Source organism: Nipponia nippon, unplaced genomic scaffold (assembly GCF_047370975.1).
Source record: "Nipponia nippon isolate SJK-2023a ecotype South Korea unplaced genomic scaffold, ASM4737097v1 scaffold_5, whole genome shotgun sequence".
Taxonomy (NCBI): Eukaryota; Metazoa; Chordata; class Aves; order Pelecaniformes; family Threskiornithidae; genus Nipponia; species Nipponia nippon.
The window spans coordinates 95,776,049-95,796,174 of record NW_028262369.1 but is presented as its reverse complement, the minus strand read 5'-3'; the positions used below and the strand labels follow the sequence as shown (position 1 = coordinate 95,796,174).

At 38.8% G+C, this 20,126-nt stretch overlaps 1 protein-coding gene across 10 annotated transcripts in view; it reads right to left on the bottom strand.

The window, feature by feature from the left end:
- The window catches only part of KYNU (kynureninase), a 63,503-nt gene that overhangs the window by 3,568 nt on the left and 39,809 nt on the right, over positions 1–20,126 (bottom strand). For all 10 annotated transcript variants that reach the window (XM_009461783.2, XM_087731903.1, XM_087731899.1 and 7 more), the window contains 2 exons: positions 3,466–3,518; positions 1,863–1,948 (listed from right to left, as the gene is read on the bottom strand). In XM_009461783.2, the coding sequence (XP_009460058.1) occupies positions 1,863–1,948; positions 3,466–3,518 (139 nt within the window). The remainder of the gene's footprint in view (positions 1–1,862; positions 1,949–3,465; positions 3,519–20,126) is intronic.

The window sequence follows — 20,126 nt, the reverse complement described above, 5'->3', positions numbered from 1 at the left end:
GTATGAGGGATGGATCTCCTTAGGCTGCATGCAAAAATCTGTTTTCTCAGGCTTTGTGCAAGGAATATTTGGTCTCTTGGGTGAAATTTTTTGAAAAAGATCTTTTAAATGCGGCTGTAGAGCGCTCCCCTTTTTTCCATAAAAGCGAGCAGCTACTGCCATAACAGTCACTTTAAGCATTATTGAGGAATAACATCCATTAACACTTGCAGTTTTCATTGTTTCCATTGGAAACACTGCCTTCTGCTTAATGTGTCCCAGTGAAGGTGGCATGCAATTTCACTAGCCATCTCTTGCCAGACATGAAAACTATTTTGTTTCCCACTGTATTAGAGCAATTAGCACTGGGAAATCCTGGCTGTGCCAAAAGGTAATGCAGGCATGGAAAGGGGAGGCGATGGAAACTGCTCAGCCCTCATTGTTTGAGGCTCCCTGCAGTGGCCTAAATGACATCAACCCACACGAACTGGAGCACTGACAATCTGGGTCATAGCAGAATAGCTTTCAGCTTATCTCGAAGGTCACATAAAGTTTAAAAAAATATATTGGATGTTTAAGGACTAACAAAATAAATTGTCAGGCAGAACAAGAAGCATTGCTGTGCCCTTTGCAGTCCTTCAGCATTGCATGTAAGCTGGAGAGAGCACAATCGGCAATTTTCTGACTTTGTTTGCTTAAGATACTGTTTTTTCAGTAAATAAAGAAGAGGGACATACGGTATATGAACATTGCTCTTTGTTCCAGCATCAGCTTTGCCATGACACTAGCATTAATGGAATGTTAGCAGAAATAAATTTCTCCCATTTATGCTGATTGCAAAACCTTGCTAACCAAGGCAGGCTTGAAAAGTAGCTTAGGAAAAATTTTAATACAGTAACATATGTAGCACATAGTAGGGAAATCTATGTAAAACCATCCTTTTCAGTCACAAAGAGCTAGAGTCCTGCATTTCAGGGGTGAATCATCCATAAGAGAAATGCTGCTACATCTTGATATGAAACACAGTGCTATACGAGGTGTTTGGAGGACAGCTGTCTGCCTTCAGACAGGGCTGAATTGTGCTCCCCAAGGTGCTGAAAGCTCAGAGAGCTTTCAGCACATGGATCACCCCTTCCTAGCCAGGAAGGGATTAGCTCTGTATGGCATGACTGCCCTTTCCACAGCCGCGATCTCAGTGTTTCATATACAGATGGGTTAGAGATGGGGCTCTGCTCCGTTGGCCACCAAAAAACTAATGAAGAGATGAAACCAAACCCATTCTGGACCTATACCACACTCATGAAGTCCTCTTTTAGGAAGCATTCACAGACAGCTTCTGTCTTTTCTGTTTGTAATAAAAGGGTTCAATTTAGACTCCAGGACACCAAGTAGCCACATCCATTTTCTTTCATAAAGGAGCTAAGTTTGTTTTGCCCACGGAAATATATGTAGAAGCAACTCTGGATGCAACTTTTTAGAGTTACATGATTCCTTCCTAGGAAGATGTCTAACGGCATCCTTCGCATGAGTTGCACTGAGACAAGCTCTGAATATCTCTATGGGAAAAGCTGCAGTTTGTACTGAGCCTCTAAAAGCCGGGACAAGCACAGTGCTAGCAGTCAAGCTTGGAGGTGCAAACCTCAAGTATACTGGGTCCAACAGCAAAGTTTGTGAGTACAGTGAAGGGATGAGTAGATTTATTAAAGGCCTTGGTGTCTCAGGGTTGTGGCGTTATTTTGTTTGCTTTTCAAACACCCCCCCCCCCCCTTCACTTTTTACTTATTCTGCAATTTTCTTTTAAGGGAGACAGCAATAATACACGTACCATCCATTTAACATTTTTATACTCTTAAATTCAGGCTCAAAGTAAAGCAATTACTTACCTCTAAACTAGCTTGCAGAGCACAGACCAGTAAAATTGGAGGATTCGATAACCGAAATCCATTAATTCCTTCACTTAGTTGTAATTCTGGAAAATGAATAACTTATATTAGTGTTTTTGATTTCTTCCTTTTAATGGATTGGATCTTATCTTGAAGTCCGTCCTCACACAATAAAATATTTCAGTAATGTGGCCTGTAGGAATCAGTCATTAAAAAGAAATAGTAATCTATTCACAGCTAATACTTTTAACTTCGAGAGAAGCCCAATTTTATCCAGTGGAAGACTTCATTAGCAGCTTCATGGGAACTAGAGAACTGCAATTAATTTGTTTAAATGGTGTGTGTTAAAACCACCTTTACACTTGAATCTCTTTTAGCACTGGCACAAAACAGAGAAATTCCAAGTCAGCAGAAGCATGCTCGTGCGGAGCCATGGTGCTGCCACGAGCAGGGAATCATGTTCCTTAACTTTATTAAACTGACGAGACACGTGGGAGACTGCATATGCAGCTAAGTGTAGCTTCAGGCCACGTAGAGAAGTTGCATAGACTTTAGGCTGTGAAATTTCACAAAATCTATTTAATAAATCTATAAAGCCTCACTGTAAGTTCTGTGTCACCATTTATATTTCATGCTCCAGCACCAGAGCAAGAGGATGCTGTGGAGGAAATGCTTTTCATGCACAGCAGACTGGCTGATTTTATAATCATCGTTGCCCAACTTCTCCCCTATAAACTGCCCATGGAAATGAATAAACAACGATTTTTCTTCTTCTAACAGTATTTCAAGGCAATTTGAGTCTCCTGCTGGCTTTCCGTAGTGCCACTCTCTTTCATTTGGTCAGAAAACAAAGAGCAGACTGAGGCTATTAGAGAGGTGTTCTCTAGCCAAAGTCACATCAATACACACTGCCACAGAAAATTAAAAATATATTAAAAAGAAAACAACCAATCAAACTAAAAAGCTCCTTTCTCGTCCTGATCCCTGAGGATATTCTCTCTGCCATACTTTAAAATGGAGCTGAACAGTCTAGCTGTCAGGTTTGGAAAGAAGTGCTCATTTCATATCGGGGCAATAAAATACTTAGCTATTTCAGAGCAGGTTTGGTTTTGTCTTATAACCCATCCTTCGCTAGTGCAAGGAATTTGGAGATGCTGAAACATTAGTGATATTTCATGACTTATGTCAGGTTGCCTTACCTTTATTTATATAATTTCTCATTAATTCCAGTGGAACTAATCCTAAAGTAAGATATTACCCAAGTGAAAGATAGCAGATCCTCACTCCCCAGACACTTATGTGTTTAATTCACTGAGATACTTTGAAAGTTTCAGCCATATTCTATATCTGCATTTTGAAGGTATTTCAGCAAAATGCCTAGAAGCAGACAGTCAGACCCGTATGCCCAGAGACCAAATTTATTCCCACATTTATTTTGTTAACTCCATTGCATTACATATTTGGGATGAGTTTAGCTTAATACCTTTAAAGTAAGTGACAAAATGTAAAGTTCTATCCTTTCTACTCAAACTACTAGAAAAGTGAAGCTGGTTATATCTAAATACATCAAATCAGGTAAAATTGAAAGTGTAAAAGTACATACTGTTTTCCATGAGGAATCGTGTTTTGAAGTCATGACCCCACCAGCCAATTAGCCTAAGATTTTGTAAAGAAAGTAAATTAATAGTAATCTTGGTATAATATCTTTTCATTTAGTTTTGAGAGTTAAGAAATATATAAGTAAGATAAGAAATATATACATTTCTAGTAATACATTGTATTTCTAACAGTGACATAAAAATGCAATAACTTCCATAAAAAGCTAGCACTAAAAACTTAATATTACTATTTGGAAATTTCTCCTTAACTATTAATGATAAAATGTACCACATCTTTCAATTAACTATTGATTTCTAACAATATCCATTTTGTCTGAATTCATTTCACAAAACGACAAATAGAACAGAAATATTTCCACTGTTTTGTTCCAAGACATTAAATTCAACCCCCCCACTTAAACTTAGTTTAATGAATATTGAAAGCTAAAAGGTGTTGTAAAATCTGGCTTAGTTTCACCAAGAAAAGGAATTAGCAATGAACAACTGACAGCCAACAGGACCTCAGAAGAAGGATTGTGCAGGCATTGCCTTTTCCTTACTGTGAGACAGCAATGTGAATTCTGAGTACACTTTTCTTCTCCTGAACTGAACTTATTATTCAAAAAATTTTCTTTAAAATAAAAACCAAGCCAGTTTAATCGAAAAATAATTTTTTTAAGATCATCGCTAGAAAAAAAATAATTAAAGATCAATTACTTTGAAACTCATTTATCCAAGTTTGTACATTAAGGTGACAATACGTTATTACCTCATATTGCCGAAAAATATGCTCAAGGGCATAGCTATAAACAGTTTTCCACAGCAGCTGGATGCACTGGATCACCTAGTGCCCAAGGCACTGCAGATAGAGTCAACATTGCAAAATGTAGGAGTCTCTCCCCACCTGCCTTGGGTTCTCAGCTTCTCAACTCAGTACATGGTAATATTGGTGACTAATAACGTCAGTACTACTTGAAATTGCCCATGTATCAGTGCTATTACAATATTAGGAAGTCACCACCACAGATTCCTTCTTGACCTTCTAAGGTCTCCAGGACTGGACATATCAGACACCATTTGTGCCAAGGCTTTGCTCAGTTTTCTCTATGCCAGGTAGCTGAGTTTTTAGGATTGAAGCCTGGCAAGTGTTAAAATTTGTAATAGTAAAAAATCAATAAGTAAAACTCACAGTAGGTCAGCCTTCCTGGAAGTAAACAAGGAAAAAGAAAGTTACTGCCCCTCCCTGCTTTAGCAGGAGCACTTCTTTGCAGTATGCTTAAAAGAGCTTAGCTCTGCCGAATTAAGACCACGTTTGAGTTAAAAACTTGTTATATGAATACTGCATAGTGTAAAATAAAGTACTTTGTATTTCTGTATAACAACATAGGTTTTATGTTTACTTCTATGAAAGGCTCTGAGCTGCATCCAAACACAGTGCATACAGAAAGAGCATGGTTTTTTCTTTATTGCTGTGTGATGTTTTTATTATTCTAAGACCCATGAAAATCAATATTGCAATATACATTCATTTCAAATGAGATATTACATTGGCAAAATGAATATACCCCAAATAAAGTATAATGCAGCTTCCGCCCAAGTGACTCAGTTACTGATGCTTTGAATCATAAAAGATATTCCAACTATTTAATATGAACTGTATAATATAGAGAGAACATTTTACTATAAACCCTGAATATTGTATGTTACTACAACATACTACTAATGTCAACGGCACACACATTCCATGAATTCCAAAAGTTTTAAACAGAAAAGAATCCATGGGAAATATAACATTTGGACTATTACTCTGTAGCAAGGAGAAAACAGTACTGTGTTCTGTTTGGACCACATCCTAAAGTCAAAGACCAAATAACATCAACCAGAATATTACCCAGAAGAGCCTGATGAAAAGCACTCCGGTTGCATTTTGAATGCTCAAAACTTGCTAACTCTGAAGCTGGCTTAAAACCAGATCTCTGCTGCAGCACCACATTTGCAACTTGGAAACTGAAATTTCAGAACTTTTCCAAAATGACAGAATGAAGGATTTTTTTAAAGACAGTTTTAACTGTCTCGCCCTTTCCTACCATAACTTTGACAATTTGCCTTTTTTTTTTTTTTTTTTTTTTTTTGGCTGTTCCAGAACTTCAGAGGTGTCACTACAGGATGTGCACTTTGAGGCAGCTCTGGTCCTAAACTCTCATTGATCTAATGGTCCATATGGATGTCACGTTATTTGACATTTAAGTTGACAGGCTTCAAAGTGTGGAAATTAACAAAATCCTTACAAATTAGCAATTTGCTGTGTACAATTTTCTGTGAAAATTTTGAAATGAAGGTTGCCACTGCTATGCCAAATTTCAACCTGTTATGATGGGAAATAGCTAAGGTGTTAAACCCCAAACATAAGGCTTTATAAATGCTCGCTAAAAATAATAGGCAATAAAACTGCACATTAAGATACCGCAGTAAAATTTCTTATTAAAGAGTTGTTACTCTGCATGCAAAATGAGTATTTTGAAATGCAGTCACCATTTTGACTATTCCTGCTTCAGAAACAAAGGCACCAAGAGCTAAATTGATTTTGAATTCCAAAAAATAATCTTTGCAAAACGCATAATGTGGAAGGCTCTGAAAAGCCTGATATGATGTGCTTGTGTTTAAAAAAAACCTAAACTTGTTAGTATCAGGACTCTAGAGTTACATCCTTTTCATTTCAGATAAACCTCATTTTGTGAAGTGTGTTAAAAATCAGTGTGTCTGGGGAGAAAAGGGTCTGATTTTGCAAACGTTCCACTAGAAACCTTTGAGAATAATGTTTTACCGGTCACTGCCCTTTACACGTAAATGTATCCAAACTGAGCACTTGTCTTGTTTTAACACAGCACTAATCGAAATGGTTATCCCAGAGATGGCTGGCTTGCTGTGTGTGCCCGGGTGGCATCCTGCTGCCGGTCCCAGGTACCTGCACAGCCTCCCAAGGCTGCTCAGCAGAGGTGCTCCAGGAGCACCACTACAGCTAACATCTCTCCATCCAGCAGCAAAAGCATACATGAAACCCATTGCAATCATGCCAAAAAGGAGAGTAAATTCATGCCGAATCAGCTGTGGGTTTTTCTGTGAGGTGTGCATGTTCTTATGAACCCACTTCTATAAGAAAATAACTTAAAATAGATAACGCATTGTTCTATCTTATGCCTCAAATAAAACCTGTGTCCTCATGGTTTGATAACACTGACACTTTCCCGGGGAATTCTGCAGCTTTCCAGTCTATGCACAGAACTGTTTTTCAAATGTGCCACATAAAATTTAAAGCAAACTGGTACTAGATCAATTTCATGAAACAAGTAGGCATATAATCAAATATTGCTGAAAGGTTTTCGAATTCCTTATTTTTACCCCAAAATGTTCTCTTATTTTACAAATCAATGAACAAAGATTTGCTGGGTTGGAAAATGACTCCAGAAAGAAACTGTAACCTCTCATTTAGTCATACTCTCTTTAAGCGCATTTACACCAGGGAACAATCCCTTCAATAAGTATTTTTATTTAGCTCATTTTTCTCCTTCATATCTGCCTGTGTTAGACTGAAGTGCTGGTTTCTCATAACTTGAGTCATCTCGTTTGTAGTTGCATTAATGATGCAAGGGTGTGGGATATAATGATCATGATGTATGTGCAGTGTAAACATCAAAGAAGATCCAGTTAAAGAACACAGAAAAAATACAAAAAAGTCCCTTTGACCTTTGCTTCGAAGTTAGTGATCATCGTGCTACTCATTTATAATTTACAGCCTGAAGCAACACGGGTCTCATTTCGCTTCTTGGCAAGAAAAAAAAAAAAAAAGAAATTCTTGAATAGTGATACAAAAACCAGAGAAATACTATTAATATGTGGCCCAACTTTTACAATCCAGGGCAATGCGCTGGAAGTATCCTGTCATTATATCGTGTGAGAAATCATTTTACATCTGTGAGAAAGCACGTTGAAAAGCTACAACAGTGTGAAATTAGTGATACTTTATATTGCGCTTGTCAGCTTCACTGCACATGGAACAGTTTGTCTTCTCTCCGCTATCAGGTCACAATGCTATCTAGAAACTTCATATTCATTACTTAGATTATATCTATATTAGGAGCATACACCAGCAAAACATGCTATGTTTATGAAACCATGGATTAAGGTAAATCATAGCCAGGCAGTTTTGGAGCAGACTGTGTCCGCAAAGCAGATGATACAGCTGCTGGGTGGCAGCTAAGCTCTTCATTCACACATCATTTTATTTTTGCAAAAACTCCTGGGTGTTGGCAAAGATTTGTTTGAGTTTTCATGCTACTGTTCTAGCTACAAGTAAGAAACAGTTTGGAGGAGTTAATAAGACGTCTCCCTGCTCCCAAAGTTTATTACACAGAACTGAGGCAGATATTATGCTATGTCTGCAAAGGCAACCTCGTGCAGGAAAAGGAGTGAAAGGGCCAACAATAATCAAGTTCAGTTTCTTGCCATCCCATATGTCCATGATACAACAGGCTGGTTGAAGAGCACATCCATAGCACATCCATTCTCTGTTCTTACATCTCACAACACCTTTAAGACCTATAAAAGACAACCAAGAGGCACAGTACAGTGTGACACAGGCATGGAGAACAGAGGTTAACTGTGTCTCCAATATCACTCCATTAGCAGGAAATGAGTTAAATAAACAACCCATGATGTCTTAGGAATTAGACTTCAAATGAATACAGAAAACCTGGAGTCTGGAGCCAGCCTGAAGCTAGGAACAAACTACATCTGACCTCAGCCATGGTAATTTGACCATGTTTGATCATCATCCTGTTGCATAGGAGAACATGGTGGTACCACATCACTAATGCCACATCCAGAGTCCAGCTCTGCCCAGATTTCATGTTTCAAAAGGCAGGTTAAAAAAAACAAAAAAAAACCCAAACAAATGGTACAGTCAGCTCCCAAAGACAAAAAAGCGTTCCTTAACATGCCTTACATCAATCTATGAATCTCCAGCTCAACTGAAAGTTTAGTTCCAGACCCTGAAGTACATTCCTCCAGTGTGCTGGGCTCCACGTAGCACAATATGGATTGAAAAAGTAGCCAGGACTCAGGACCCGAGCAGGAGAGTCTGCTAATGCTGCTGCACTCAGGAAAAAGTCAATCCCAGAAGCCAAACTCATGTGAACAGTTGTATCATCCCCTCAAAGCCACCTTACTCTCACACAGATTTACAAACAGCTCTCCACAAACTCTGAACACAGACATAATCCCCAGGCTCAACAGCTGGGGCACAGTCTTTGCATTCTACTCTGCATTAATTTTATTGCAGTTTTCTAATTGCAATTTTTTTTACATATGTTTTAATTTCATTTTTATTGCATTAATTTTACTGCAAGCACATGAGCATGATTATGCTTCTTTGGATTCCATGCCAATGTTCAGAATAAACAGCAAGAATGACCCACACATACACAAGAAAACAGAAAAAGCTGTTCATTGCTTTACATAGCATATTTTTGGCTCACTGACTAGAGTTTGAGAAGGAGTTTCAATTTTCTTTGCTATCACAGACATGTCTTATCATGGATGAGTCATTTAGTCTTTTCATGCCTCAAGCCCTCATCTCTAGAAATGCTGTTCAGTACTGCCCTAGCTCTCTGGTGAGTGGTGAGAATATATTTGTTAAAATGTTTTCTCATCCTTAGTAATGAGGACCATGTAAGAATGGAGAAAAAGATTTCCCTGGAGTATCATATACCGGATTTTTTGAAATACAGATAGAGAAAGGGGATTTGGAAGTAATGGCTGATGCCATTGTTTTCTTTTTCCCCTCCTCTCAGCCTTTCCTCAGATTATCCTGTCAGGCTCAAAAGGTGTTTCTAGTGTCATGTTTCTGTTGACTTCAGAATTTAATATTTTTCTTGATCCATGTCACCTAACTGGCTCTTACATCAAGGGAGGGGAAAAAAAAAACAACAAACAAACCAATATTTCTATTGCTTAATTTCACACGGTGTTTTACAGCTGTGCTGAAACAAAACTGAAGCCCAAGTGGATGGGCAATGTTATTTCACTGCAACTCCGTCCTCTCCGTACTGGGCACCCCAGCAAGATCCTGCGCTGGCCCAGGGCTCCCCTGCTGACAGCTTGCTGGAAGGGAGAAAAATAATTCAAACAATATTTGGTGTGGTGATGAGGGGTCTGTTTAATCAAAACAAAGAATAATTGAAAAGTGACTCCTGGTTTCATCACTGAAATGCAGAACTCAGATTTTAACCCTTCTGTGTAGGTGAAGTTGTTCATACACTGTGAAGCTGTACTTCATAGTGTGTGTATACATATATATGGGCTAGGATTTGCATGGGGGATTAAGGGAGTTAACAGCTAGCCCCTGTTAGACTCTAGCAATATTTGGAAACTTAACTCTCACTGTCTCCTTCAGAAAATCTTGCCAAGATTGCCAGAAGCTATATTTAAAGACTTTTTTTTCCCCCTCCCTTATATCTATTTAGATATCCTTTATCCCAAATGGTAAGATTGGATTTCTTTCATTATTCTCTTCTGTGCAATGTCTGTTGTTAATTTTAAGCAGGATCTGTTGTTAGAATTTGAAAAGCTTTTGAAGCCCAGGTAATTATTAGCCTCAGACTTCTGTAGTTTTGGACTTGCACATACTCTGATGCTTTCCTTACCCTTTTCAACTCATTACAAATGTTTCCTAATTATTAAGCATATCTGACTTGTGAGCAATGCCATACATTATTAATGGACCAGTCTCTTAGAACTCAGTGGAAAAAATCAAAACTCCTTATGAAAAGTTGCTACTGTGAATGTGGTAACTTTTCATATTTAATATCAATGAGGATTTACTTTGTCAAAAGACCAAAGTAGTATGATTGTATTAGAGGCTAATAGCATGACATTTTTCTTCTGTTAAGTAGCTTGCATTTTCAGTACCATCTAAAGGGAGACAATTTTTCTCCTCTATTTTGAGGCTTGTCTCGATTAAAAAATAGCTAAATTCACTTTCTGCCTAACAGCAAATTTTAACAGCAACGACCAAAATCCTTAAAAAACAGTTTCATAATCTAAACAATGACACTTACTTAACTATGCAATTGTGATGGGTGAAATTAAGAAATCTCTGGATTTGAGTAATCATCCTTTTTCCAGAAATAGCTGGGCAGCTCTCAGGTCCCTGAGCTTTGCTGTTCTCCAAGGTGGGGAATTTAATGCAACTGTTGCCACAGTTAGAGAGACTTTGGGTGAAAACCTAGGCTGTTTGGTCAGTCAAGTGCAAGGTGATTTACAGCTGATAGGTATTTGAAGACAGAGGGTACACACGCTCTTCTTGAATTGATTTTTTCCTTGTTAGTCTTTTAGATTCAACACAAGTGGGAATACACCAATTTCAACATGTCCCTCCATATTACCCCTCCAGGTCAAAACAAAAGGAGATTGAGTTCACTTTTGTAGCAGGAAACAAGTTGCTGTGATCAGGGCATGAGAAAGAGAAATGGCTGCAACGCTGCGAATCCAATCAGGGCCCTTTGGAGTGGCACAGAGCTCTCCGTCAAACCTCTAAGGCGTTTGCGATGAGGGATGATAATTTCATTCGCCATGATCAGGCAAAAGAAAGGTATGATCAAGCGGTAGACAAAATTGAAGCCTAAATTAAATCCCGGGAAAAGATCTCACAAAAAACAACCCCTCTAAGGCTAATGAAGTTGAATTAAAAACTGTTAAATCAGCTTACGAACAACTATTATCACAAAGTGCTCATATATCACTTCCACTAGCCAAATATCAGATATATGAAAAGGGGAAATACAGCCAACAGTATGTTAGCACATATAGTAAAGGGAAATCAAATATTCTGCCTAACACCAGAAATTAAAAATCAAGCAGGGAGCCAATTTACTCATAGAGATATTAATAAAGTTCTCAGCAATTTTTATAAAGTATTGAATAGTTCCCAATTAGACTATGGTGATAAAAAAAGCATATTACATTCTTTAAGAATTCAGTAATTTTGTCTAGGCTGTTTCAAATAGATTAAATTAAACAAGAAGCAAAAGCAACAATCCCTCCTAGAGGTACTTTTAAATGTGAATTCTGACTTAAAGGAGACTTGGATGGTTTTGATTACTATGATGCATTTACTGAATTATACAGTCTCCTCAATCCCTTGAATGAACCTTTGAGGGGATGATATCTAGATAGATTTCTAAATAATACATGTATCTGATTGAACTATAATATAAAAATTTTAAGATCTGGGAAGTTGTGCTTCCTCAAGTCTTTGTTGTTTTTGAATACAGTAATCACAATATTAATGCAAGACCTTTATAATACTAGAATCCTTATTAGCTAAAATGTAAGAGTTATCACCTCTGCTCTTTGCCTGAAACAAGAAGCAATCTACATTAGATGAGATTTTTTTTTTTTTTTAATGTCAGTGTCTGGAACTAATTTAATTCAAAGTTTTAAGTGTCAGCAGAGTTGCCACAGAATCCAGCATTTACTAACACTAAGTGATACTCAAGGAGAAAAGAACTCAAATGGAGTTTATTGAACTGAAGTCTAAGACATGAATCATTAAGGAAGAACAGAAATGAGCGTCTTTCAAAGTTATTTTAAAGAGTCCCTCCTCAAAATTTAAAATTTCATCCATCACTAGAGAACATGAGAGAAATGTGACTTAGGGACCTTTCTTTATAGGGCTGTAGTTGTCCTAATTTTCAATAGAACATGAACTACCAGTATTTTGGGCTCTAAAATATGTTTGACATGAGGTCAAATGTTTGACACGAGGTCCAAGACTGGTTTCAGGAGCCCCCAAGCTCTTCTCACTGCAGGAGCAGGTGAGAAGCCATCAGATAAGGACGCTTATACGGGCTTATTCTTGTGTTACAAACTAACTGTATCTGCAATACTGACCACATCTCTCTGCACTTGCTTACAATGGGTTGCTAGAAAGTCAAGTCAGAAAACTGTCAATGAAAACTAGGGATGCTGAAAAAATACATTGTTAGGAAATTATTAGATTTTTGCTCAATAAATTGTACACAGCTAAAGAAATTAATAAATAATTCTTCACTTTGAGAAGCTGGTTTTCATGCCATGGGACAGAAAGAACCTACAAGTTTTCCCAAACAGTTGCACTGGTGTGATTTGGTCCCTGATTTGATGCGATGTTGACTGAGAAACTAGGAAAAGGAAGGGGAAGAGAGAGGGATACAGTGTCCCTTCCAGCATCTCACTGGAAACTGCTCTTCAGACACTTGAGTGAGCACTATATTGCAGTAGCTGCCCTATAGTTTCCATACAGTAGAAGGCAGCAAGAGGCAAATGCCAGCAAGCACTGCCAATGACTTCAATGACAAATGAGGATTAGGGTGACTGTGATAGCAAGAATTTACCATCAGCAACAAATAGCTGTGAAAATAAATATTTCACAAATGGAAAGTGAGAGGAAGGATGGCTTAAAGCAAGTGGACAAGAAGAAACAATATATGTCATGAAGGTCTCCAAGAAGCTAAAAGATGTGTGGAGACAGGCAAGAAGTAAAGGACAGCAGGCGGTGGACTTGCTTTGCTGGACTTATCAAGAAAGGAGCTGGCATGGGGGCAAATAAATCATTGAATCATAGAATGCTTTGGGATGGAAGGGGCCTTCAAAGGTCATCTAGTCCAACCCCCCTGCAATGGGCAGGGACATCTTCAACCAGATCAGGTTGCTCAGAGCCCCATCTAGCCTGTCCTTGAATGTTTCCAAGGATGGGGCATCTACCACCTCTCTGGGCAACCCATTCCAGAGTTTCACCACCCTCATCGTGAAAAATTTTTTCCTTGTGTTTAGTCTAAATCTACCCTCCTTTAGTTTAAAACCATTACCCCTTGTCCTGTCACAGCAGGCCTTGCTAAAAAGACTATCCCCATCTTTCTTGTAGGCCCCCTTTAAGTATTGGAAGGCTGCAATAAGGTGTCCCTGCAGCCTTCTCTTCTCCAGGCTGAACAACCCCAGCTCTTTCAGCCTTTCCTCATAGGAGAATGATCTAGCTTGCCCACAACAAAGATGAAGATAAATTAGATTTGACTAAGGGAGCCCAAGGAAAAAGAAAAATATGAAGATGTATGCCCTGGTGACACCATCTTCTCCTAGCTGAGCGCTGGAGAGATGAAGTTTCAGCCAGGAGAAAGAGGAGGTATGAGGACCAGAAACCCCATGAACAAGCAGAAACAAATAAGCACAAGTGGTAAACCAAGCAAAAAAGAAAACCCCCACACAATCCCCCCTGTGTGCACACACAGAATGCCAACTCTGAAGAAATAAAGAGGCTGAATTACTTCCTTAACCTGGGCAATGACCTTCCAATTACCTTTACAAATGCTTATGGTTTGAATCAGGTGCCGGCTGTGATATGAATCACACTATGCGCTGTATGTGTGATCCCAGAGCTGTAGCTAAAGCCAGAGAGGTATTCAGCCAGGACAGGAACACGAATAGGTCTGGGAGACATGCAGTGCAGGAGACCCCATCCGAACCAGCAACTGACAATTACAGGAGTATACTCCAAGGGAAATAAATGGAGAGAAAAAAAAAAGGTTACTGTATTAATGGCACAAAAGCATGATGGCTATTGCTGGTACTTTCAGCTTAGAGCAGTTTCGAGGCATACCATGATCTTGAAGCACATTCAGTAAGGAAAAATTAGAAACAATGCCCTGCTGTGGGCTAATGAACTAATACAAAAGCATGAGCAAATCTCATTTTTAAAGGACATGTGTAGACTAAAGGTTTAATTGAGAATCTTAGGAGGAAAGCTTCATAGAAAGTACCAAAAGTGGGAATCTGAAGTACAAAAACTGAAAAATGATCAAGTATTGAAAGTGAGTCAACATCTAGTGGGAAATCCCAAATGCAAAATTGCATTAGTTCCAGCACATTTCTGCACAGAGGTAAGCGAGCTCTTAGTGGAAACGGCAGAAGATTTACTTGATGTTTTTTGTTGAAAATAAACTTTTTCCTCCCTAACAGAGAAAGATTCTATTAGGTGGATACAGATACATACAGATTAAAGAAAAAATAAGAGGGGAGATGATGTCTCTGTTTGTGACTAATTAAAAAGGCAGGTAAAGAAGGTTTTCTTTCCATTTTGTTAAAGGTGTGTGACACTAGCTCGTGTTGCATCTCTGGAAGTTCATTCAGCCTTCTCTTATTGGGAAAAATCAAGATACAGCAAAGTGCTTTCAAAACTACCTGTCTCAAAGTGGAGAACTGAGGCACAAAGAGCAGGCAGCTAAAAACACATGTCCTTTGAAGGGGGAGCGGGGGGTGGTGGGAAATCACAGCAACCATACAGACTCTGAGGAGAGCCCCAGGATCTCTTCCTTGCTAGTTAAAGGGGATGCAACAGTTGCCCCCAGGCTACATTCACCTTTCCATAAGGCTAAGCCTGTTGGGTTCCTTTCATGTGTTGAAGCAGTTGTGTCTTACACCATCTGATGAGAAAAGCTAGAGGCGGCAGATGGGAAACCACAAGGAACACAGACACCTCCCTCTTGTTTCCAAGGCTGGGAGAGGGAAAGGACCACGGCAGAGTAAACTAAGCGGTGTATGTCCCATCAGCGTGGTCCAGAAGGAGAGATGCACGAGAAATTTGAGTCTGCTCATATCTAACATGCAAACTCACTGGTTTAGTGAGTGATTGCCGAAGAATTAATACCATTAAAGATCTACTGCAAGAATTTGACCAGCCTCAGCCTTAAAACAAAAATTATTAAAAAAAAAAATGCTGTGACAAGCATCATGCTTTAAATGACATTTCTTCATTTTGTTGGTAGAGTTTTGCACAAAAGAAAGAGCAAGGTGTCAGGCAAAGATTTAAACATACATAAAATCCTCAAATCTGCCCCCAAGATATCTGCAGATGTCTACAGCCAAAGACACCTATGTTATAAATACTATTTTGGAGAAGATATGAGTCACAGAATCCAAGTGCTTTTGTTTTCTTGTTTATCTCCACTTATCCCAGCTTTTTGATGCCTTGATAACAGGCATGAAACACAGGAATCCGTCCAGCACCATGCTTTTTAAAAGCACTACTTTATATATTTGAGAAATTTGACAGGAATCATGTCTCTGATTTTCCACATGCTCCATTTTAAGGTTTCAGTTTTCAAAACTAAGAGTAAGTGTCTAGGTAGCACAGGAATACACACAGGGAATGAAAACAGCACATTATTTTCACACTCACTCCAACTATCCTATAGGTGATGCAGACTTGATATACAGCACATTTACTCCTACGTAGTCTCATGAGTTTACAAGGAGGCATACAGCTCCTCTCTCAAACACCTTAAAATGTAACCAGGGCAAAGATAGCAAAACATAGGGGAAGACCTTCAGGAAGGAAAGAACGAGAAGATTATTTATAATGAGAAAAGAAGCAAGATTGCTTGAAGATACAGCTTAATTACAAGGGAGGTTTTGAAGGAACATAGAGAGAAAATGTTTGACAGAGAACAAGGAGACAATCATGGGAGCCACATAAAGGGATGTACAGAACTGAAGAAATGAGAAAGGGAATAGATGATGTGAGCGCACATTAACCTCTCTCTTTTTTTCTCCCAGGGACTCACTCCAAAGTTAAAAAATGCTCTTGGATATTTGCCATTCAGTTGGTGAATCCGAGAACACACCCCTGCAGGCCCATCATGGGTCTAGATTGGCCTAATAAATCACTTGTCCCAAGACAATGCAATTAAGCCTAATTAGCCAGTGCCTTTATTCCTAAACAGCCTCTTCCCAAGGGAGGTTTTAACTTTTGGTTTCTAAATTAGCTCAAGGAGCTAAATTGCTCTCATCTCCTTGGCAAAGAATCAGTTCATTTCTACCTCAGTACGGGATACTTTATGCTCTCGGGGCACACGTGTTGTGCTCCACAAATAGTTTATCCATACATTAGTCCACAATTGGAGTCCACTAGGAGCAGTGACAAATCTTTTTGCAAACAGTAGCCTGTACACTTCCATCTGTGACTACTGACTTTCCACCTTGCTGCGTTCAGCGCAGCTCCCTGGAAGTCTCTACATTGCTTCTCCAGATCCCCTCCTTGGCCGGGCCAGGGTGCTCTGTTCTGCTAAAACTTTCAGTAGTGCTGAGATACTCCGAGCTGATAGACTCCAAGAGTCAGTGACAGTTGGACCATCTTAGTCTATTATTCCTAGAAGCATTTTAAATGAGAGCAGCTTTAGTTCTTTCCAATACAGTAGACATAAAACAACCTTCCCAATCTTTTTATGACTGTCCTTTGCTCCCAACTCACATTGCTCCAAAGCTACATTATTTTCAGCAGTTTCAGAGAAGCATCAGCTATTTAGTTTGGGGATTATGTGGCTCTAATTAAAAAAAAAAAAGGAATAATGTGGTATCTCCTCATAGGTCAAGAAAATAACTAAAGAAAAACTCATCTGGAGCTACCAACCCTGAAAAGGGTTGAGCAACCTCTTGCAAAACTGGACAGAGAGGATCTGCACTGGAGCAGGGTGGGGACGCAGAGCACCTGGGAAAAATGGGAAGGGGGAGAGGTATGGAGCTGGAAGAGCATATTTTTGTTTATCTCATGCCAGGGTAAAAGTTCACATACCAAAAAGCCATGCAGCACTCTATAACAAAGCAGCAAGAAGCCATTTGTGCTCTGGCATTTTCATTGGAATCAAGATGCCAAAAAGGAAAGTGATCTAAGAGAAAGGGTTGATATCTCACCTCTGTCTATGAAGAACTTGTCTGAAGATACCTCATGTTTCTCAAAGCTGGTATGAAATAGTTACCTTTTTGTTTTTTTTGTTCTTTGATACTTTTTTTTATCCTATAGTAAAAGCTGACATGCTCTTTGGACAGCAGCTGCTTCCTGCACATACAGCATTTCTTCACATCACACAAACCTTTTATTTTTAAACTCTACCTGCTGCTAGTCTGTGCTAAAGTTAAGTCTTGATATATCCTTTCATTTTAAACACTAGACTGTGTACAATTTTCATTTAATCCTCTGCTAAGGCTTATTATTATTCTCCTGGCTGCTTTACATACATTTGTTTCTCTTTCATCTTTTTAAATTGTGCCTTACTTTTTCTTACAGGGATTTGACTAGGACTTTTTTTCTTGTCCTATCTCAGGACCCTGCGAGTTTGTCCCCTCCTGTCCCTTATGCCAGCTGACAGCAGAGCTGAACTCACCGCACATTTACAGCTGCAGATGCTCTGCTGTGAACACCTGACTTCTCCTGTACTTTCTTTCCCGGGTGCTCACAAATATTCACATTTCATTATAGCTAATTTGCTTGGTAGATTTTAGTTATCCTTCTTTTCATAAATGGAGAAATCGAGAAACAGGGGAAGAAAAAAGAAAAAAAGAAAAAAACCCAAACTTTTCTGGAGTCCAAAAAGCTAGGTAAGCAAAATTTCAGTATTAGTAGGTCACCTTAGTGCTCTCTGTGTCTTGGAAACTGCCCCTCCACAACATAACTGCATTTATGTGGAAACTTAGTGGCACAGGTTCAGCCTGCACTGACCAGTTTCATACCTCTGCTCTGTCCAGGTCTTTTTTTATTTGAAACCTTCCCATACAGAAATCACTCTAGCACAATTAGCCAAGAATATATTGCATTGTGATATATAGAGCAGGTATTAAAAAAGCTATTTGAGTATTAAAAGAGACTTCAAAGAAGGTGAGATCATGAGAGAATAAGGTTATATTGGACCCATATATGTCAGATTGATTCAGTTTTACTGCTCTAGGAAGAAAGATAAAAGACTAGCAAAGGACTATACAACATACTTGGGTCCAGGTGTTAATTAGGATGGTTACAACATGTAACTTTTAGACCCATGGCCCTTGCAGTGAATTAGAGAACTCTCTCTAGTTAAGCCAAGGAGGGCAGGATGATGTTTGCAGTGACACAAAACAAGGGGACATACAGGTCTGTATTGTCTGTAGCCTCCATCTTCCAACCGTCAGACCTAAGGATCAAACTTTGGTCTTCGGCATAAATCCCTTTCCAAGTTGGTGAATTACCAACTTATAAAACTCTTGTGGGAAGCTTGCACATCCATAAAGAAGAGAAGTGGGATTGGTGTTGCCGTTTGTCTGCTGGGGTGTGACATGATATTACTGAATAATAAGAGTTTTGGGTTGCATAGGTTTGCAGTTAGGCTGCCACAACCTCAGTCTGCAGACTCAAAGCAGAAAGCAGTTTCAGCATGGTCCTAGCTGCTGGTGGTAAGGTTATTAAATAAATTAACAACTCTTTCTCAAGTTGCATTTTAAAAGAAAGCAGCAGCAAATAAGTGTTTTGTTGTCCAGGGAGCAAGCGCTGGATGGAGCAGCGCCTGTGGGGAGCAGCTGAAGGGCAACCCAATTTCTGAAACTGTGCATAGCTACAATGTGAGCGCCTATTTGCTTACACTGCTTTTATTAGCAAGGTTCTGGGCATAGAAAAAAGCAAACTTTTGGAATTAAGGGAAGTTAAAACAAAATACTTAAATGCCTTTGGTGATGGGCAGTAGCTGGGCTTCAGGGTTTAAAATTAAAATTTTGGATTGAGCTGTTTAATTTTCAATAAGTATCTAAGTCCTTTTTGCCCCAGCCTCAGTCAGTAACAGGCAAAGGCGCTTGGCAAATGTTCTGGGTCTGCCTCTCTGAATTATGGTCAGAACATACTTTTTTATATTAAAATACAATACATTATTTTGATATAAAAATAACTACCTAGTCAATATCTTGCAGAAAATAGGAAGGATGAGACAAATTAAAGAAATCTATATAGGTGGGTAAAATGACTTGAATAATATTGGCCATGATTTAAAAACAATATTTCATACAGTTTAAATGACAAAAGGATATCAGCTGGATTGGAATTTAATTATCTGCTTATGTGTGGGCTGAGATGCAAAGAAACAGTGTGTTTGATGTTTCTGTTTTTGAATGAAGTTGTCTGGCCACTGGGTGTCATCCTTGATTCAGATGACAGCCAAAGACTTTTTAGATACAACATAAAACCTGCAACTTCCAGAACAGTTAAATTCCACTCTGTTTGATTGTACAACATACAGCAAATTGCTCTGCATTTAAATCAGCTATAAAATTGAATACTTTGACATAGACAAATTCTCCTTTGTCTCACTGCCTTATTTGAGACCTGAAATGGCTGGTTGATGCGGAAAAGAAAGAAGAGTAATGCAACCGGGGCATATTAACTACAAATAATTTGATGAGTGATTATCAAATCTTAGGAAATATGAAATAACTATGACTAAATAACGCAAAGGGTCTAGGCAGGAAGTTTGGAATTATACCCTTAATTGGGCCCCAGGCTGAAAAAACTATTTCATATAGGCAATTGTATTTAAAACATTCAGTATCCAGATTCAGTACACAAGTTAATGACTATGTATGAAGAAGCTGGTTCAGGAAAAACTAATTTAAGCTCTTACCTACAATACCGAGCTAGTACTCTCACAGAAGTTTCAAAATTTCATCAAGGAGGAAAGACTCAAAGTCCTTGAGTTTTATTCATTCATCCTATTGCTATTCTGTGATTTCTAGCTGGCCCACATTTTTTCACAGCTCAGCATCTTCCCAGCTCCCCACAACC